General features: G+C 39.0%; 2 protein-coding genes across 3 annotated transcripts; both read right to left on the bottom strand.

Moving 5' to 3' along the window:
* Positions 1 to 4,089: 4,089 nt before the first annotated feature.
* On the bottom strand, positions 4,090 to 14,357 carry tfe3b (transcription factor binding to IGHM enhancer 3b). Of its 2 annotated transcripts, none has more exons than XM_042503552.2 (9): positions 14,183 to 14,357; positions 10,567 to 10,792; positions 10,257 to 10,481; positions 9,670 to 9,765; positions 8,522 to 8,633; positions 8,360 to 8,416; positions 8,112 to 8,187; positions 7,776 to 7,941; positions 4,090 to 6,313 (listed from the first exon to the last, which is right to left on the bottom strand). In XM_042503552.2, the coding sequence occupies exons 2-9, from the start codon at positions 10,756 to 10,758 to the stop codon at positions 5,855 to 5,857; spliced, it is 1,383 nt and encodes a 460-aa protein (XP_042359486.1). In that variant the 5' UTR covers positions 10,759 to 10,792; positions 14,183 to 14,357; the 3' UTR covers positions 4,090 to 5,854. The 2 variants fall into 2 exon arrangements, with proteins under 2 accessions (XP_042359486.1, XP_042359495.1); XM_042503561.2 differs by having other exon boundaries at positions 7,776 to 7,923; positions 14,183 to 14,356.
* A 987-nt stretch (positions 14,358 to 15,344) lies between these two features.
* On the bottom strand, positions 15,345 to 21,759 carry gnl3l (G protein nucleolar 3 like). The gene is made up of 15 exons (XM_042496591.2): positions 21,654 to 21,759; positions 21,518 to 21,561; positions 19,993 to 20,103; positions 19,776 to 19,892; positions 19,587 to 19,670; positions 18,170 to 18,305; positions 17,917 to 18,020; positions 17,653 to 17,797; positions 17,473 to 17,560; positions 17,199 to 17,376; positions 16,971 to 17,113; positions 16,747 to 16,883; positions 16,109 to 16,275; positions 15,818 to 15,992; positions 15,345 to 15,451 (listed from the first exon to the last, which is right to left on the bottom strand). Exons 1-15 carry the CDS (start codon positions 21,664 to 21,666, stop codon positions 15,384 to 15,386), a joined length of 1,710 nt encoding a protein of 569 aa, XP_042352525.2. The 5' UTR covers positions 21,667 to 21,759; the 3' UTR covers positions 15,345 to 15,383.
* Positions 21,760 to 22,009: the final 250 nt, after the last annotated feature.

Below are 22,009 nucleotides of genomic sequence, written 5' to 3'. Positions count from 1 at the left end.
TAAGTCTTTCAAAACTGTAACATCACTTTTCTCTTGCTGCTGTCAGATGCCTTTTAGAAGTATTTAAAACTCTGAACCCTGAGCAAATTGCCCTGATTTCTTTCAAAATATGGGAAAAAAAGGCTATGAGCAACTAGGTAGGAAGTGTTTTACAAAGTGCAAGAAATTAGCTGATTAAAAAATATATATAAAAAGGCTAGGAGAAATTGTCTCAGGAAATAAAAGAAAAAGAACAACTATATAATTCTGAATATTACATATTTAAGATTAAGTTACAAAATTATTTAAATTATACTAATTTTTAAACACTTTTTTGAAAACAGTTTCTTTGTTGTAGTTTTTTTTAACCTTCTTTTTTTCTTTTTTTCCCCTTCTTTTTTCTAAAACTTTTCCCGTAACTTTCTTGTACTTTTTTACTGATTTCTTGCAAATCTTTGGGTCATTTTCTCTTTTGTAGCACATTGCTTTCTCTGATGTTTTTGAAAGAAATCAGACAGATTTGCTCAGGTTTCACAGGGTTAAAGGAGGAAATTACACCAGACACACTATGACAATCAGTGTTACAATTTAAAGATTTAAATGTAATATGTATGTATGTATGTATATAATATATTATAGAAATATGGAGAATATGTGATAATATATTTATTTAAAATCATGTTAATACTTGCTTAAATTGCTGCCTATTAGTTGTACAGATGGACAATTACACTTATTAATCAATATTAACACAACAGTTCTTGCTCTTGTGGCTATTACACACATCATAGAAACAAAATGTCATTCTATTTCTATGGTACGTACACACACACACACACACACACACACACACACACACACACTAGAGCGGAGAGACAGGCTGTGAAAGAGCCTGTGTGATGCAGTTAAACCTGGCTGAGGCTGAGCCGTCAGGTCTGTGATTAACAATCATGCTGGATCGCCTACTTCTAAAATATGCCATGAAAAGTGAGTACAATATGTTTCTTTCAAAATTCTTAACATGCAGAGCGCAACTATGAGACATAAACAAAGTTGGCTTTGTGGATTCCTGTACATAAGAGTGATTAATGACATAAAATGTATTTCCAATGCATTTAGCAGCAGAGTATGATTAATTAATTTACTGTGACTATCAACTCTATTCAGATCAGCTGAAGTAAGGTTTATTAAATGTTAATAATTTAGGATTTGTCCCATTCAGCTTGACATGATTCTACATTACACCCTGTGTACATGCTTTGTATTTTTTCTGTATACCTAAAGTTATTTGTTAAACTATAACAATGAGTTTAAAAAACCAGATAAAATACTTCAGATAACTGAACTGACGGTGTATTCCTCTGCTGTATATGTAAATAAAATAAAATAAAATTTCACATAATGTAAATATTACTTGAAGACATGAATCATTAATGGCTTGCAAAATCAAGATATCACATCCTCATATAGCTGTCAGGATATCCCTGTGCTGCCTTTCATCTACATTATAAATGTTTCCAAAATGGTGATTAATAATAGATTAACTTCACTGCCATTTCCAAGATGTCCACTCATCACTAACGGCTACGAAACCTCAGCTGCAGATCTGAATCTGGGTCTGTGGTACCTGCAGAGAATGAGGAGGATGAAATTGACATTTTCATATTAGTAAGTATGTTATTCCAGCTTAATTTATTAAAGATTTAAAATTAAAGCATTATAATTTTCTCTCATATTGACAAGTCCAGGCTCTAGTTCTCTTGTCCTCACTCACAGCCCTGGTTGGTTGTCTTTTATGTTCTTCAGAGACTGAAACAGGTAATATATATCACTGGAAGTTACAATGGATGCTAAACTGGATTCTACAGATATGAATGAGAAGACTGATGATAGAAGTGACGATGACTCATTAACTTCCGCTTCAAAGTTGCCCATAATACCTGACAGCTCTATTGCAGGCCCATCAGGTATGTTTACAGAGAACATGGTTTATATAATAAATCAAGTAATGAGTTGCAGTTGCTTAGAAAAGCTGAACTTTCCTTTCATGCAGGATCTTTGACTGAAGTCACAAGTTTTTCAGAGCAGATCTCCACCGAGGACACTGAATTATCTCCAGCTGACATCTCTGTGAATATAGTCCTGAAAAAAGTCAACGGTATCTATGAGCTACTACTACTTCACCCAACAAAATGATCATTTGTATGTCAGTGACTCACCACAATACTGTTATGTTGAAATCGGCCTCCTCTATGAACGAAGAGTCCAAAAACAGAAAGTTCTTGCTGAGTTTAAGTCACAGGGGTCCACATTTAACAACAGCAAAACTACAACAAAACATCTGTTTACAATATCTCACAGAGCCCGTGCAGTATAATCAAAGTCTCATTTATCCAGTTGCAGTGAAAATGTATGACTGGGGAGTACTGAGCATACAACTGCATAGATAAGACTTGAAATATTAATATATATAATATAGTGAGAGTTTGTAGACACATATTTTTAAATAATTTTGTTGTTGTTTAAGGTGGATCCCTACATGGGGAAAGCAGGTGCTGCAAGGTACAACAGGCTATTTGAACATTTGTTTTAATTTTTGAACAGCATATGATGGTGCCTGTCTGTAAACATATGAAAAAAAAAAAGTATAATATGGGAATTTTATTAATTCCTCCAATCTAGCATGACAATAGCAGCACTCGGGTTGAAATGCAAGGGTCGGGGTCATCTAAATTTAGTGAGAGATTTGCCGTTGCAGAAGCTGATCATGGATGAATAAAGAGAACGGAGCAAATCATTTGCACAGACGGGATAAGAAAGACCAGAAAATTTCAGAGAGCTGCTTTTTAAACCCATTAAAATAAAATACCATTGACACAAGGGACCTTCACTGCGGGGGAAAAAACAGTAGAATGGAGTTTCATAGCAGCTAACATGAATGATGGAGCGGACAATGAGGGAATGTATAATTTGCCCAGGGACATGAGACAACTGGATGTGCGACACCATTCAAATTAAATGTTGCCACATTGAGTCCAGAGAGAAACTGTCTGAGGAGAGGGAGTGCACGTTGTGTGACCAGCAGCTGATGGAACCGCTGATGTAAATACGTCTGAGATGTTTTCCTGCGGCTCCTGTATGCATGTGCACATACTCAGTCATGTGCCTACACTTATACTGTGCAGCACCTCTGAGCCAAAATATGTTCCTGCACTCATGGACCCCTATGACTTCAACTCATCAAGAATATTCACCATTTCTGGATTCTGTGGTCACCACAGAGGCATGCGAGGAAAAAAAAGTTTTCTTCCCAAATTCAGCATAACATGAGGGTGAATAACTGGCAAACAAGTGATCATTTGGGGGTGAAGTGTTCCTTTAATGGCTAGTTCCTGAGAAGGTTTTCATGAATATTTATTATTTTAATGTCTGGTGCAGAAGCCTCTGTTGAAACCAGCTTGCATAATAAACCAAAAGGTGGATTGAGCAGAGCAGCATCCACCTGTAGCTCATGCTCTGTGGAGCAACGCCAGCCAAAGCCTCTATGTGCCCTGCTGCCATCCTCACTGGAAACCTGCACAGTTCATGAAGTGAGTCAGCAATTCACATCCATCAGCAGGAGCCGAGACAGTGTCACAAACACTACGGTCCCCACTGAACCAGATGTTGACGGTAAGGACACAAAACTGTTTCCTTGTTAATCTCTTGTAAAAAATTTCCTCTTTTAAAGCATTCTTCTCTAACTTTGCCTCTTTTCTCGTTCACTACCTTTCCTTGCCCGAGACCTTTGTGCTGCCGTCCTTTTGGCCTGCCTCTTCTGTCACCCACTGGACTGTTTACTGGCCGTGACGAGAGGCTGTAACGAGTGTGTTTGGTCTCTGTGCTCGTACTTGTGTGGCTGTGAGCCCAACACCCTGCAGCCTCTCCTGGACATCACTCACCACTGTGACCTCTGCACGTGTCTGGGTGTTCGCTGCTTCACGTGTGACTGTCCCGTCTGCGACATCTGCCTCCAGGCTACAGAGTGCCTGGACCTCGCAATGGAAATCTCTCAAATGCTTTACCACTAACGCCAACTGTAAACAACAAAAATCACATCCAGACATGAACCAATGGGAATCATTTATTTGTTAAAATCTTCCGAAAGCCAACTTGTAAGGATAAGACACAAATGCTACCTGTTTATGGTAAACAGTCGATGTCAGCACTCAAATATATGTCAGGGTAAGACGTGGTTAATATTGTGGAGAGCCATTAAGTGGAAAAAGCTGATCATGGGTACTTAGGGGGAACTGAGCTCTGGAGTAGAGCTGCTTTTAGCTCAAAAGTCCTGAATGACCTGAATAGGACACCTTAAAATCTGCGTAACCACCAGAACAGTATGTTTTTGGCTGCTGAAAAAAATAAAAATAGATGTGTATTATAAACGTCGGAGGGTGTGTTTGAGGAACAAAAATACAGTGCGTCAATGTTAAAAAAAAAACAAAAAAACAAGAACAACTACACTTATGCAGGTACTTTTTCACACACATTCATTAACTGTACATAAGGTTGCGTTAAGCATCCGACAAAAATTAAATGCCTTTCTAAAGTTTGTGGCTGTTTTATAGAATAATAATTGCATTGCAGGTTTCACACAACAAACAGTTATATCTTATCATTACAGAGGTGAGGCTAGTGGTTGGTTTAAAAGAAGGTCAAAGCCCTCTGAATTCATACTACAATGAGCAAAAATGCATTATTAGATATATCACTTTTGATCGTCATCAAAAAAAAAAAGCCACAATCTTGGTAGAACATGCTAACCAGTAAAATCACTCAGTGACCATGGAGGTTAACAGAGACAAACAATCACTGACAACACAGATATTAGTCAGGAGAAACTACTTATCAAACTATTATTCAGGTATCAAAAAAAAGAAAACTAAAATGTAATGATCTACAGTACTATTGTAAAAGATAAAATTGTTCTGCATTTCTCATACTGTCTTACATTTCCATTGACTGAGTGAATATATTCAAAAATAAAATGCTGATTTGTAATTTGTAGCTACTCTGGAAGAAGTCCTGCTTTGGCTAACTAGCTGCAGCAGCAAGTGATTTTCCATTGCTTTTTAAGGTTTATTACAAAGACATGCAACCTGGGCATTAGCTGTCCACTGTGTGTGATAGTAATAAAAACAGACAAAAGCTCTCATAAAATGCATAGACTGCCATAAAATAAGGTGCAATAAAATTGCTCAAAATAAAATATTCTTATATACAATATGCAGTTAATATTTCACAATGTGCCAATTCACCTTACAAAGATCCCTTCTGTAGCTGCTGGTGAAACAACCCAACACGGATGCGACTGCTATTAACAAACCCTGATTCCAGTCAGTTGAAACAAAACACAAAATAAACTGTATGTTGGCATCTCTTGATCAGTTTGTTATGCCAGTCTTGTTGTGAAAAATAAACCTCACAGCTTTCTTCCCTATAAATGAGCACATAATAAATTCAAGCAAACTTTATATCCCTCTTAAATCTCTGAAGAAAACCTTAAAAACTATTTAAGAATGTATTATCTCATAATTCTAAGTCCATGCCCTTAATATATAATATTCCATTTTAGTAAGATTGTATTTATAAACCCAGACATGATCATCTGACCAGCTCCAAACAGGAACAATAATAATAAGGTCTGTATGGCAAAAAAATCAAGAACTTACTTTTTCCAACGTTTGTTAGTTTTGATCTTAATGTTAGCTATTTCTGCTTCTACAAGCTCATTTCTACAGTCCTATAAACAGACTCGTGTTATTTAAGGGTAGACTGCACTTCCTGACATTCTTGTCCCTACAGACAGTCTCTGACTGCCACACAGAGCCCATCACAAGTCCTCGTCCATGTCAAGGCTGCTCCTGCGACTGCTGGTTTTAGAGGCACCTGGTGACAAAGGAGAAAACAGCGGCTCAGCCACCCGCTCTGGAGACAGGGTACACCCGTCGTCCATAAGAATGTCTCCCAAGCCCACGTCAGGGTAGAGTGCTGAGGCGGAGGTGTCGTCTAGCTCGGCGAAACTCAGGCTGCCCAGGTCCAGAGGGCTGCTGAGGGTGACTCCTGCAGGAGAGTCCGAGGAGGGCGGGGACAGGAAAGAGGCCGGCAGAGACTGTCCAATGACTGCTGCGCCCATACTCAGCAGGTTTTGGGAGGACACTGCAGCGGGAGGCAGAGACGGGCCGCTTTGTGGGACCTGCTGCTGGTGGAGCAGAGAGGGATCAGAGCTCAGACCAGATGAGATGCCACTGGAGGTGGAGAGGCCGTGGAGTCGTGCCTGCATTTCCAGCTCCTGAAAAGAACAGCAACACATTCAAACTCAGATGCTCTGTCCTGGAATGACTGAATGTGTTATTATGTTACTGGCAACTGTTTATGCATTTTGCACATAGAAAGTAATTTCCCTACAATAAACAACACTTAAAAAGGTAAATTTTAGCTTTGTTGCCTAAATGAGATTGGTTTAAACTGCACAAAGCAAATCAGCACTGTGGTGATGCAAAGTGGCAGTGAGGGCTAATCGAGTCAAGAACTGGTCGAGAACTGATGAAAACTGCACATTTCTTGGACTGAAACATCACTTCTGTTGTGGCTGATTGTTAAGCTGTACTGTCTTTAGGCCATGCCACTAATGCCAATTTCACCTGGTGTACTTTTCTTGCAAACAAATGCAGTTTTGTTTCAATTTTTGTTCCTTTCTTATCTTATATTTTTAATCACTGAGTGTCCACTCAAAATTAAGCCTGTTCTAACTGACTGACTGCTAGCCCTCTGGTATTGTTGCTGGCTTTCTAATAAACTACTCATTTAAACAACTTCACACTCGCTGCTGCTCTTTCTTGGTTTCTAACCAGCAATGCAAGAGGAAACGCAAAATTTGCTATCAGCAAGCTATTCGGGACCAGATTATATTCAGGCAATAAAAGCGTTAATTCCCAAAGTTACATCGCTGATGAATAAAATGTTTGAGTTTGCTACAATGTAACATCTCTGTCTCTCTTTCTTCATCTGTTCATGAATGTACTGTAACAGGCAGCAAAGTGCAAGCTGTACCCAGCGTGCCACTCAATAGTTAAACAGTTGATAGGGGTCCCCTCTCAAAACACCACACAGTGTATACTTCTGTTGGTAGTTATGCACTACTAATAAGTACGTCCTGTAGATTGCAAGAGTTCAAACTACACACTGTACCTCCTTGGGTCCTCAGCAATACTCAAAATTGTGAAGTCCATCAGATTAATGGTTGTCGAGAAAACCAATGGCAGACAGACTCCTTCCATTTTAGTTAGGTGAACAAACCGTTTTTTATCGGATAGCAATTTTCTTTTATTCCTCCTGTAGTAGCACATGCTGCTTTATGGTACATTACTGCTAAAAACTGTCCGTATGAGGAATATCATGACTGTCATACTACTTTTTTTGATTAAATAAGAGAAGACCAGACAAACAATTTGACCCACAGGCTAATCTGTTAACATGTAATATATATATATATTTAAATATTTTAATACCAAAATATGTCAAGTTTTTTTTATGGAGGTAAGCTTAATTCTATCTCAACTTCACCTATAATAAATTAGTAAAATAAATCCTTACAACAACACACATTTGCTTTATCATCTCTGCAATAGGCATGTGCATATTTGCGTTTTTGGGGACCCACAGTAAAGCTAGTAGTTCAAAACTCCACAATGTGCCCTTCAGGTATGTAGCCAAATTCAACGACAACAACTAGTCAACTAACAGATACTGACCTGGATGCGTAGCATTAGACTGTGGTTGGCTTGCTCCAGCTTTTTCTGACGCATATCGATATCCTTGGCTCTCTGCTGCTCCTTCTGTAATTTCCTGATGTAGTCCACGGAGGCTTTCAGGATGGTGCCTTTGTTCCAGCGCATCTCGCTGATATCATTGTGATATCAGTAAACATATATTGTAGAGGCAGCAGAGAAAACAAAACACAACAGAAACAGAAAAAAAAAGATTTTTACTACACAGTAGTTGTACACACTCAATTCTAATACAAATACTGTCTTTTCGATGATTAAACAAAGGAAAATCAATGCCCTGAAAAATCAGACTGCGCTTACGGGTCATTCGACTTGGGTATAAGAGTACCCAACTCCTTTATACGGTCATTGATGTTGAATCTCCGCCTCCTCTCAACTGTAGACAAGCAAAATGACAAGGCAGAGAGGAAGAGCAACACATTGGTTATGTTCATGTTATCATTTTGAATCTGCATGGCTCTGCATGTTACATTTTAACTGTGTTCCTGATGTCACTGTATTCACATTCAACAAAGTGCACAGAATGGCTGAAATAAAGCTCGACTTACTGAGGTTATGGTTGTCTTTCTTCTGCCTTTCTTTCATTAGTGCTTTGGCATCTGCGTCTGCAAAACAAATCCATAGTGTTCCACACAATAAAATACTATTTAACTTAAGAAAAGGTTATCCTAGACATGAAAAAGACACCATTATAATTTAAGTTAACCTACCAGTAATTTCCCTTTTAATTTTTGGAAGATCAGCAGGGCAGGAGTTGCTGACAGTGAGAGTAGGTGCTGCCATTCCAGGGCTATGGTAAACATCCAACAGGTTTCCTGGGAGCTACAGGACATAACATGTTAAAATATATGTCATTACTGGTAACTGACAACTATAAGCCTAGAGGCAAATGCATAAAAAGTATGTCTTCCCCATTGCTGCTTAAAGGGACCGTTTATTCCCAAAATAAAAATGTTTTTCCTCTTACCTGTAGTGCTATTTATCAGTCTAGATTGTTCTGTTGTGAGGTGTTGGAGATAAGAGATATCTGCCTTCTCTCTAATACACGCTCATTGTCTCTTTCCAGAAACTGGACTAGAAAACTATCTAGATTGATAAATAGCAAAAATAAGAGGAAAAATATATATTTAAGATTTTAGGTTGAATTGTCACTTCAAAAGTTTAAAATAAAATTAAAAAACTAATCAAATCAGTTTGTTGCATCAGATAAATGCTACTACATAATGCATCCAGCGACCATGCCACAAAGAAAAGGTTGGCATTACCATAAAATTATAAAACTAAGTTTTTAATCAATATATGCTGTCTAAGGATAAACCACAAAATTCAACAATGTATAGTACCTTCTTACATATTAAAGCTGAATAACATTATTTAGTACTATTTCAAAAATCATAAAAAGCATTTACCTCACTGTGCTTCTTTTTCTTTTCTTCCAGCAGCCTCACCATAATCCTCATTTTTTTGTTATGCAGCAAAATTTTGGCAAACTCCTTCTATCTAAAAACCTAGCTGTCAACTTGGCAGCTACGATGTTCTTTTTATGAGCAATCCACTCGGACTCGCTTCTCCCTGTCTTGTATCCTCTGATACCTTTACTCCGCCCAGGCAGCACTTTTGTGACGAATAGTAACTCAGTGCCAAAAGTATATATTTACTCCTACGACTTCAGAATTCCACACATAAAAGAGACCGTCCATTCACAGAAAAAACACTTTGGGTATAAAAAGTTAGAGGGTTACACCTAAAATCCACTGCGTTGTCCTGCCACTGTTCACCGAAAGAAGGACCTGTGATCTCTAGCGGAAACTTTCAATAGGAAGTACACATGGTCAAATAAGTACATTGTTCTTCATACCGTGCTAGGCAGCTGAAGACCTGAGTCAATCAATGTAATGATGTCATCATTAAAACTGGATTCAAGACTAATGATGTCGTCGATCACATCGTCAATCTAGATAGAGCAGAAGACAGAAAACACCAGTGGTATCAAGTCAGTTAAGTCATCAGGGTCAAATGTGTCAACAAATTTGTATATAATGTGCTTCTTAATCTATAACAGTTTTAAAGGCTGTCATTAAAACCTTTAAACTACTTTAACCAAAGAGGCCTGATTTCAAAGAGGGGGTGCGTGCAAGAGAAGTGCTGGCATGGTTAAACTGTAGGTGCAGTATTTAACATCTTATTGTGACAGCAGGCCAACCAGGGTACCATGACTAAAGGTATGCATCAGCGCAGTGGGACCTTCGGACAACTCATTGCAGAGCAAACAAAAAGTAATTAAGCCCTAAGTGAGCAGAGGGTAAGACATTTAACTTCTCCAAAACTGAACTGTTAGTTTGCAGAAAGACAACTGTTGACGTGGTTGTGTAATCTGCTGTTCCAGCAAACCAAAAACCACACACAACAAGTTAAACCACTATCAAAAGCAGGAATTTCCCATACTTCCTCCTTGTTAGAGCCGATATTGAGCAGAGCCATAGGACTGTTAGGGGCACTGCTGGCAGAAGGAGCAACTTCAGGGGCAGAGCTGGACTGCTGCACAGGGGACACGCCCAGGGTCTGAGTGACGGCGTTGTTGCCCAAAGTGGTCGAGAGGTACTGCTTCACCTGCTGCCTCTGTGCCTGCTGGATGTGGTACTTGGTGGGGTTCTCCAAGTGGGTCTGCACCTGATCATTTAAAGAGTTGTTAAGTTCTGACATAAACGCACTTCACTAAACACAAGTGACGAACATATAAACAGAACGCTCTTACTTTCAGCACCTCCACAGGCACCTGTGCTGGAGGAGGGCGGGCAGCATTTGGGGGCAGTGTGACAGAGATGGCAGGAGTGGAGTCAGAGGCCCGGAGCTGAGAGGCAGAGGCCTGCTGCTGAGCCTCACGTCTCTCCTGCTCCTGGGCTTGTTCTCGCATCAGCTGCTGCCGCAGCAACACACGTGACGACATGGCTGAAGAGGGCTATCCAGACCTAGCGATGGAGCTGGAAAACAAACACAAAGCAAAGGAGCATTTTAGAAGGTAAAAACAGTATTTAAAAGTATGTAATGTTAATGTGTTATACACAGCTCAGTTCTTTAAAACATCCTCTTTTGTATGCTGGTGATGATACATTTGAGGAGGAAAAACTTTGTTTTTCTCGCATGCCTACACAGAAAAATGCGAACATTTATTTATTAGAGACCACCCTAAAGGCAGCGACGCACCAAGCCAACCGTTGGCTCTAAGTTTCAGTTCTGAAACAGAAAATGTACCCGTACTTAGAACATTTCCCTGGGTGCTTTGTGTCATCGGCAACATCTTTCACCATTCATTGTCTAAGGAGCAGCTACAGACTTTCTACACTATGACATTGCAAATGTGAATGTTAGCACTCTGGTTTTTAGATTTGGGAGGGTGTTGCTCATGTTTACTAGTTTTTTTTGACTGTCTTTGATCATAGAAAAAACGTGTGAATTTTGAAAATGGGTGCAGTTCCCCCTTTTAAATATTTGAGGTCTCACTTTGAAGAGAGCATAAATACGTTTCACTTTCAATTCAGTTTTAAACAGCACGCTCTCAGGGAAATAGCAATATGTTAAGGAAGTACTGAGCATTCAACTGGATAAAAGACATCAGGATTAGTCTGCACGAGTTGTGTAAGACTTTGCAAACAGATGTTTTGATTGTTTTACTGTTGTTAAATGTGGTCCTCGATCAATCAGTACATCAATATTTTTTCATGGAGGCAAGATTTTGATATACAAATAGTCATTTTGTTGGTGAAGTATTCCTTGAAGTACCAAACCGCCATTCATTTGACAAAAAGATGTTACTGAAAGTGGAAGGACTTCTAAAGGTACTCAGTAGCAATATTTTTGAGCTCCAGTCCAGAGTCTCTCATTCGTTATCTTTAATGCTTTTTTTGGCCTTAATGATGCCTTGTTACCTTTTTAACTGTCATGCCAGTACCTCTCATCTTCAGTTGGATCTAATTTGTTTGCCTTTTTCTGTTCCAACTCCTTCCTCTGAGATACTATGTGGACTCAGAAAGACCTCCTCAGGCTCTAACCTAATGCTGCTACCTTACAAACAAACCAGCCTTTACATCTCAAGCCTGCATCGACAGCCAATATCTAGAATTGTCCTCTAACATTGGATCCTTTACTGTGTATAAACATGGGTCATTACTTTTTACAAAGCTACGAGACATTACCAAGTGATTCTTAAAGGTCCCATGTGTATAAAGTCAGATTTCTGTCTCTATTATTGCTATAAAGCAGGTATAGGTGCTTCATAAAAACTATCAAAATGCTCAATCCAAAGAGAAAAGCCTACAGCCTGTATTCAGAACCGTTCCATTATATGAGTCGCCATGACTTCAATGAAGTTGTGATGTCACTACAATGTAATATATAGGTAGAAACTGCTGCTACAGTGCTGTTACAGTCATTGCCCAGCTGCAATGATAGTGTAGAGATGCTGGGAGCGCAGACTTGAAGACCTGCAAAAACTCACTAACGATGAGCTACTTTTACACTGCCTGTTTGAGGTGAGAATATCAGCCGTTATGCCGCCTCGCCATTTGGCATTTAAAGTATGATCGCAGAATGGGAGGACAGAGTGGTCTCGCCTTTAAGCTGCCATAGGAGGTAGTAACCATGATGAGATGATCTCTGTTAAAAAAGGACAGCCAGCAAGATGGGCTCGTTATATGTGCAACGCACCGCAGGAGACATAGAGACATAATAAGCAGCTAGCAGCAATTAGTTGCTAATTCAAGGTGGAAAATTGCCACATTATACCACTGTCATTGTTTAGAAAGGGCTGCCAACACGTATATTATTTGTCACACGATGCACCGACACTGTTGTGTTAAACATCACGCCTGTCACATCTCTTTTGGTTGCGCAATGCTGGATGTGATTTAAAATCACAAACTGGAGTAAAGTGATGTCTCCATCGTTTGGTTCTGTGTTAGTCCCCAGGAAGAGTGCCAGGCTTTGAAGGAAATTTTACATAGTGGCCAAAAGTGGAATTACACTGTTACTTGTTGCCATAGGGCCTAAAAGACTTTTCCCCCAAAGACTTCCACTGGGAAAGAGCTGTCTGTAAGTCAGTGGATACATTTTTTGAGCCTCAAAACCTCCACAAAATTACTAATTTCACTGTCATGATTTAATCCATTCAGATTGATAACATTTAGAAAGTCTATAAGAGCCGCAACATTAAGTTACTTGATTGCCACTCAGGCTAGCGGGATGCTAAACCGGGTTCCATAAGCAGAAGGTCTGGGTACAAAAAATTGAGTATTTTTTGCTACATGTGCTACTAAGCAGCTCTCATAGGTCTAAACAGGCCCGCCTCCATGCTGTATCCAGGTTTTCTTAATACATCCACGTTCTTTGTAAGCAAGCAAAGGAGGCATGAAGAAGGGACTCAGTTTAGTTCAATCTCTGTGTAAACAAGGCTAAAGAAACTGAGTTTTTTTTTTAGGACTGGAGGGGTTTAAAGAGACAGACGCTAAGACAATATGGTGAATACAGATGTATTCAGGCAGACAGCATGTGAAAAAAAAGGTTTTTGAAAACATTAAAGCATGTAAACATGTTCTGTTAGAAACCCTAAATACAAGTATAAACCTGGAAATACACACAACGTGGGACCTTTAATGCTCGCATGTTTTCTAAGGTGTGACTCTGATTTCAGATTTCGTTATATTCACATCCAACGTATCAAAACAAAATGCAGTAATACAATTCAAAGCACTTCGTTACTAGTCGTGTAACATTAGACGTCTGAAGAGTCGACAGCAGGCTGCCAGTAAAGCTTCCTCCTGTGGGTCAGTTAGCTAACACTATGTGAAAGTAATTTGACAGCGCCGTTATGTTGGCGAGCAATGGTCCCCACTCTGCCAAAACACCGTATAAACTCAGTTACTTCACGACATATTGATTCGTGGGTAGACTTATGTTTCTCTAATGCCAGTTATATACATGAAATGGATAACTATCTTACTTTTGGCGGTTTTCGTAATGTCTATTTTTGGTGAGCTCTAATCTCGCGTCATGCTAGCAGATTTCACTTGACAGCTCCGTGATGCTAGCGGGCCAACATCAACTGACACTAAAAGCTAACTACTGTTTACACCGCCGACTTTCTACAGAAGCCTCTTTTTGGTTACATACCAGACACGAACTGGGAGGAGGTTGGCTATTTTCGCTGAAATCTGTGGTGTGTATATTGACAGCGCCCTAACACACAGCCGCGGCAAAGTGAAAATAGGAAGTTGCAGATTAGCTAAAAGAGCTAGCTACCTAGCATCCGTTAGTTGCCCAACAAGCTAATGCTACCTAGCTGGATACCTTATATCAGAGAGAAGATAAAAACATACTGTGGCAATAGATTTCTTAAACGTGATCACAGCCATTAATCTCCGAAGTCCTCCGGTTTCTTTGCCATCGTTTAAATCGGTAAATGCGAGCTCTTCAGCAGTCGTTAGCCGCAGCTCTAAGCAGTGTTGTTTATCTGGGGCCGATGGGCTGAGGTCATCCCACACAGGTCACCCGGAAGTGGTTGACTGCTTTGGGGTTATTGAATTTTCAAAACAGCCTTAACTGTTGTGTTTCAATGAAAAGTTATGTGTTTACTTGATCTCAAGTTAAAGTGCAATTAAGTGCAATAGCTCCTAGATACGGAAGTGTCAACGCCCTGCAGGTGCAAACTATTAAAAAACTGTGATTTACTGAAAGCAAAACTTTCCAAATAGCAGGAGTTGAAAAACTACTATGAAAGAATATTATTTTCACAAACAGCATTGGGGAGTAACATTGATATTAGTTAAATTAATATTAGTTTTATGTACATTGATATTTGTCTTTTTAAAAATATAACTGTAATTCTATGCAATCTTGATGTAAATATTTACCTTTTTGTATATATATTTTTTACCATTACTGTTATTGTATGCACACTATTGTGTATAACCTTGATATCTTATTTTCTTCTTTTTTTTAACTAAAAGCCTAACTCAGGACAGGAGTTGGGAATTTGCAATAGCTATTATCTCTACATGTGAAATATCAGCTGCTACCGCTTGTTTGTAATAGGCTTAAGTTGCACAATGTAATTCACATTGTTCCTAACAAATAAACTCTATAAATAAATAGTTACATGTAATTAGGTGCATGTGATGAAATGTAGAATAAAATAATCATATCGTTGCTTTGCATCTTTTCAACATGCAGAAATGCCTTCTTTTTGCATAGCCTGTTTCTAGAAAATTTTCAGCTTCACTGCCTACTTTAAAACATTTGTTGGAAAAGTAATTAAATGTTATAGGTTCATTACTTTGAACGAATCAAAGTAGTTGCATTACTTATATTTTTAACAGGGTAACAAGTAATAAGTAACCTATTACATTTCCAAAAATTAATAGGGGAAAAGGGGATTGTGGGTTTTGCATGCGGATTGTAACACTTTTTTACATCAGAATATTTAAAGTACATCCTTAGAGTACTAATGTAAATTAAAAAAAGACAAACACAAATGCTGTATTCTTTTGATCTTTTATTTCAATCCATTTTAAATTTAAATCAGCTATCTGAAAATGAGAAGTCCATTGCAGCTGTCAAGGTGTCTGAAAGTTTGGTGGCAATTTTGTCTGCAGAGAAAAAAAAAAAAAACTTTGCATGATTAAATATAATCAGTGTCAGGTATCAAGAAAACACATTATGCCATTCTGTGTGTGTATGTGCGCGTGTGCAAGTGATTACATCTTGATGCACACATTTTGACCATCAGCTACAGGGGCAGACATAAGGCCACATTCAGGCACGCTTAGCCACATTAACACCGATGTATAATAATAACAATAATACCCTGTATAAACTGATAAAACCATATTTAAGTCCTGTTTTTTTTGTTTACTTTGCTTTGAGGCATTTAAAGAAATCACATCATGAATACACCACACCACAAACAAAATGACATACTGTGGTATCAGATTGAGTACTACATTTATACAAACCAGATCTTTTCTGTTGCTTTTTCCTCTTCTTGCTGGCCGCCAGGAGCGCCTGGCCCTGCTGTAGAGGATCAACACCAAAGATATCCTTCAGATCTGGAGCCCTGGGAACTGCCTCATTTGCAGGTAAGTCAGTCTTTGACTTCTGTGATTTTATCTCCACTGTCATTGGTCCAAACTGTTTTGAGCAGGACAGAAAGTTAAGTAAATTCAGCCACATTTTTACTGATTTTAAGTGCACAAAATACTGTGATTAAAAAGGCACTGCAGCTGTAATGACTGCACTGTTCACACCTCTGGGTCCTGGTCATCCTCCATAGACTGAGTTTCATCCTGGAGTTCGGTCTCTTTCAAGGACCCTCCCAACATATCCATGTCAGAAGGTGGTTCAGCCCGACCACCTTGTGTCATTCCAGTGGTTTCCATGCAAAATCCCATTTGGATATCAGGGCAAGATGACACTGAAAGACAATCAAAAAGACACCACATTTACAGCAACTGCTGTTACTTTTGGATGTTTAGGACCCCAGATAATCTGACAATACCAATACCCCTCTCCCACCAAAATTAGTGTGTGCATGCATTTTTAAAAAAAACTTAAGTAAACCGGCTAAATACGGGTGATTGGCCATATTCCCACTGCCAGTGAACTCACCGCAGGACTGTGTTTTTCTGTCAGCTGGCGTGTGTGTGTTTTGTTGGTGTCATACTTATTCAGTCTCTCTTTCAAATGTGGTGCAGACTAACTTGGAATAATGTTTGTGCACAGCTTCGGAGGAGACGGACTAATTAGTGATGGTGCGTCATTTCATCACACCGTCATTTCATCATTTGACCTGGGTGTGAACGCTGATTGCATGCATTCTCATTTGCATATAAAAGCCAGATGTTAGCAGCTCAAGATCCAAGATTCCACTAGAGGTGAACTTTACCTGCAAGAACCTCCTGATTTCCTTTTTCCAGCTCATCCCAGTCAAACGCTTTTCCCATCTCTGTCACAATCTCGGCGCTGACGTGTGTGGGAAGAGTGTGCGTCTCTGGAGGGTGGGTGAAGTAGCTGATCCTTCCCCTAAATAACATAACATGCTGAAATTAATACAGTACCTATAAAAACTGGTGGATTTGTCAAACTTCCAAAATCCTAACTGTTACCCACCCTGTCCAGTCCATTAACACACTCTTTGCTGCTTTGTCTGTGTCGGGGAGTCCTCCCTTTCTTAGCTTGCCTTGACGTCGAGCAAGCATTGCCAAGAACTCCTGAGCTGTGTGAAAGTCTGACACTCCATAGTGCTCCATGATCTGTAAGTCCAGCATAATGACCGTAATCGCAGTGTGCAAAAGACAAAATTAGGCAACGTATGAAAACACTGTAACAACGACATACCTGCTCCTTGTTGCAGCGTCGAAGGATTGCTTCAACAGGGGGAAGGGGATCTACAAGCTGTTCGATTTTCACACAGTTACGAAGAATCATTGCTGCATCCGTCGTTGAAGTTGCCATGACGATGCCGGGGCAATCTAGAAGCTTAATGTGTTTGTCCAAATGCACCTCTTGAAGGCACCTGAAATCCATCAAACCCATCAGCAAGGCTAGTAGGTAACAAGCAGGATTTCACAGGAGTGCAGGATTAACAGCTGACGGTACTATAGTCACTCACTTCGTAACTCCAGGAGTGGCTCCGACATTGCACGCTCGTGCCCGTTTCAAACTGTTGATCAAACTACTCTTTCCCACATTAGGAAAACCTACGAAACAGGAGTGGCACCATTATTTCACTCTAGAAGACCTCGTCTTACACTCAGAGAGAACCTGGTGTAATGCTGGATGTGATGCTTACCTACAACTCCTACAGTGATGGCCGTCTTTATGTCGAGGTTGCGGCAGTAGTTTCCAAGTAGCTTCATCAAGCAATCTGCCCCAACACAAGCACTGGTACTAAGAAGCTCTGTGGTGGCCTGTGTCACTGGTACGTTACTGCGTTTCTGTCCATGGCACGAGACACAGGGAAACATTGTTCGAAAATATGTTATTCTATAGGTTTGATAATGTGAGTCTCAATCGTATTGTTAGATTATCAAAATATAAATATTTGACTGCATACCAAGTTCTTGGTCTGTTGCTGAGTGGATGCTTTGAAAGCTACTGTAGGAAACTCATTACGAAGATATTTAATCCACTTTTCCACAATTTCCTTTGACACCAAATCTATAATCAAAAGTAAAAAAACATCTTAGTCAAGCAGTAAATATTTGACACAATAAATAAAACACTTGTAACTAATTTGCTGTTCAATTAAATATGCATATAGACAATCCATTAAAGAAATACGTTCTAAATGTTTTTAGTAAACTCACCAATTTTATTGAGAACTAACACTATCTTCTTGTTTGTTCCGCTTTGGATGACTGCCTGCTCCACCTGAGGACATCTGCAGCCAAGAGGGTCACGTGCATCCAAAACCTCCAAAATCACATCTGAGGCCTCCACTACCTTTAAAAAAAAAAACCAAACATATTTTAAAACAGTGTTCATGTTCAAAAGTCTATTTGTCCACGTATTCAGAGGTTTTTGAAAGAAGATATTTTCCTTTAGGTTTTGGCCTCTTTTCCATACACAAACAGAGTTTCAGGTCGATTTAACACTAGGGCTGCACCTAACAATTCTTTTTTTTATCGATTAATCTATCAATTTTTTTTTATTGATCTAACTATTATTTTGTTATTAATCAATTAATATAACAACAAATTTACCGAAAACAACATTTTAAAACGCTGCAGGGCATTATTCTCCAACAAAAAATAGCGCAATAACTGGTAATCTGTGTTTTACAGTCTAATATAAAGTCTCTCCAAAATAAAATTAATGCAAGAGCTTGTTCCACTCAAGTAAAAGGAATATAGTGCATCTACATTTAGCAATCCAATAGCAAAATATATAAAACAATGTAAAACTCAAGTCACTTTTAGGAGGAGTGACAAACAGTTACTCTTTGTTACGGTAACAAACCTCAAACCTAGCAGTCCAACAAAACATCTTACAGTAAAATTAGTGCAGTCTGAATGACATAATAACTTTTCTTTAACAGAAATAATTATAACTAGTCCATTCTTTCTGCATCACAATAGTCCAGCCTTACAGCCGCCTGCCATCAGAAGGTGTTAAAAAATTAGTTTAATAAACACAATTTTTAACACCTTCTAATGTGCAAATTCAATCTCCTTAATTCATGCTCATGGTTGCTATGTGTATTGATAATACGCTAGAAATAACAGCAGCAAACTACAAGGTTGCAGTGCTTGGACTAATGACTACTTTACACTTAAACTCAGTATTGCTGGACCACCGCATAGACAAATGGAGTATGACCAGCGAGCATTGGGGGCCGTTTCTGTGTTTTAGTGTATACTGAGACATTTTGTAAAACAAAGGTTATTTTAACCAAGGAGGAAATACCTGCATTCAGAAATATCTATATAATTAAGGACAGGGTGTTTTATGAGGCAGGAAATCCGTACCAGCCTAAACACTCGAGACTGCACATTTTTGATTCACCATGTGAGAGCAAATGCATTCATTAAAAGACAGTTGCCTGTTTTAAGGTGGTGTGAGGTGTAATAACTTTTCCCCAACATTCACTGACTTTCAGCTGCTTTTAAAACTGTGATGAGAAAAAGTACTGAACTGAAGTAATAATTCCAGGTATACACCCCTTATATTGTAATATTCATCAGATATTAGCCAGTTTGTTGCATGTGCAGAGCAACTACATACCTTTTTAAATTCTCTGTAATACGCCTTTCTTGAATTCTCATTTTCAAAATTCACATTCTTCTCCAAACTCTGCATCTCAATTTCCTGTGGAAATCAAAGACGAAAACAGAAATCACTACAATGGCATTTTTCTCCTGTCTGCAGCTTTTCTTACTGCAGTAAATTTACATTAAATAGGCTGACATATACCCTCTGCTCAAACTGTCTTTGTCGCTGTAGGATGTCATTCTGATAGCTTTGCAAATTCCTCCTCTTCATCAGCTCTCGTTCTCTAGAGATTTTCTGCCGGTCCTGAAGTTCCTGAACCTAATTAGGAAACATACAAATTGAGAGTTTGGTTTAACGCAATAAAATAGCAGCAGTGTAACCTCAAACATGAGTCCATGCAAGACTTTGAAATGTTCACCCTTTGCTTCCTGATTTCCTCTGGTTTTCTGTGGTCTTTGACGTGCTGCGCGGAGGACTGCTCTGAACTCTTTGTCTGCCCCGAGGCATCGTTCTTCTGTACACCTTTATTCTGCAGGCCGGAAAACACGTAAAGGCTATTAGTTTATTATAAAGGCATGAAGATGCAACGTAGGGACCCAAACATTCATTTCATCACAGCATCTGTGAGGTGTTGTAAATTGAATAAGAAGCTCACACATTTCACTGAGCAAACAATGCAAAATATAATCAAAACAGCCTAAAAATCTCTTTAAAATATAAATAATAAATATGAAATGGTAAAGAGTAATGCAACAGACTTGTACAACACTTCAAGACTTTCTCTGATAGTGTGTGTGTGTGTGTGTGTGTGTGTGTGTGTGCTCTAGCATGCTATATACCACTGTTACAAAGTATGAAGTCACCTTTTATATTGATGTTTTTCTTCTTTCTTTCCAATAATGGCCATTTGAACAGACATAAAAACAGCATCATTCAGACACCATATGTATCATAACATCTTCAGTAATTTTGGCCCCAAAGGAGGAATAATTCAGTGATTAAAACTTCCAATTGGTTGATGTCCCCAGTGTTGCGTTGATTTCATTTTCATTCTGTTTTCCAATTCAATTCATTTAAGTGATCCTTGACCATCATTGAGGATCTACGGCACAATTGGGGTCTAAATATTTTTGGGGTCCACTCGGTGGTTAGGTAGAAAAGGTTTAAAGTGTGACTTATCAGACCAAAATATACTGAGCTCATATTCCCTAGTGCAAAAATTAGAGTAAACTTCTGTTTCTGTTGTGAAAATCTGTTGTCAGAACTTTGCTACAGCAACAGGCTGAGTGTTGACACCATCTCAATATAAGCATTATTGCGCATTTACACTTAAACAGCAATTTGCTCCTGTTAAATCTGCACAGCTTTTGATGCTAAGCTTATATTGTTTACTAATGACATCTCTTCTACTCTTACTTAGGCTATCTTTGTCTCTTTCTGTCCTTTCAGCTGTCAGGTTAGCGTTTCATTTACATTCCTTTTTTGAAAACCCGTCACACAAAGTAACATTTACTTGAAGAGAGGACTTAAAAACCTAATAGCATACAACACCATTCAAGAATAAAGAGCAGCCCTCTCATCTGACTGTACCAACTGCTGTGTAAATTATGGCCATGCAGTTTATGCTTTACAGTATCTCATCCATAAACACTGCACAGTTTGTTTTTTCATGGAGACACGCATAGTGACACGAGGTGCCGAATAATACATTTACACCCAAGTATAGTGATGACAGGAGCTGAGACAATATTTTACCAATCTTTGCTGGCACTTTGCAGTCAGAGCAGTGTACCAGCCAGTACTAGTGACAGAAAAGCGTCCGTTACAGTATACTTTTGTTGTCCTGGCATCATCAGACTATTATATTTTCATGGTTTTGAGCTTTGACTCGTAGCTCCAGCAGTAAAAGTTAGCCACAGACAACATTAGCCGGCAGCGCTTACCTTAAATTTTCCGAGGAAGCCGAGACGTTTGGCTCGTTTTTGTTCTGTAAAACATCAGAAACGACAACATCCTTTTAAAACCACACACTGTCATGTAGTAAGTGACAACATTTAGTGAGTACCGATAAATACGTACTAGCTTTAGACATAACTTCGCCCGTTTTCTCCTCCGACCTCAGGAGGGTGGACACGCGCACACAATGGCGTCATCAACAACATCCGGCTGAATGTCAAAATAAAAGAGCGACTTGGTTCCCAAACTATGCAGGAGTCGTTGAACCTCGATTTTATCTGTATATAAAGCTGAGTTCTTCAGATTTCCGATATTTTTTTGTTGTTGCTGTTTTCCAGGTTGTTTCCTGGTTAAGCTACGTTTTGGGGGGGCTGAAAGCACCCCTGGTGTGTGCACCAAAAGGACCGTCATACAATTTAGTAATTTGGACTCTGTACAGCCCTCAGCCTACGTTATCTGATAAAAAGGAATCTGAATAC

This window comes from Plectropomus leopardus, chromosome 2, assembly GCF_026936395.1.
Source record: "Plectropomus leopardus strain MGB_pleo_1.0 chromosome 2, ASM2693639v1, whole genome shotgun sequence".
NCBI classification, from domain to species: domain Eukaryota; kingdom Metazoa; phylum Chordata; class Actinopteri; order Perciformes; family Serranidae; genus Plectropomus; species Plectropomus leopardus.
This window is presented reverse-complemented; position numbering and strand designations above follow the sequence as displayed.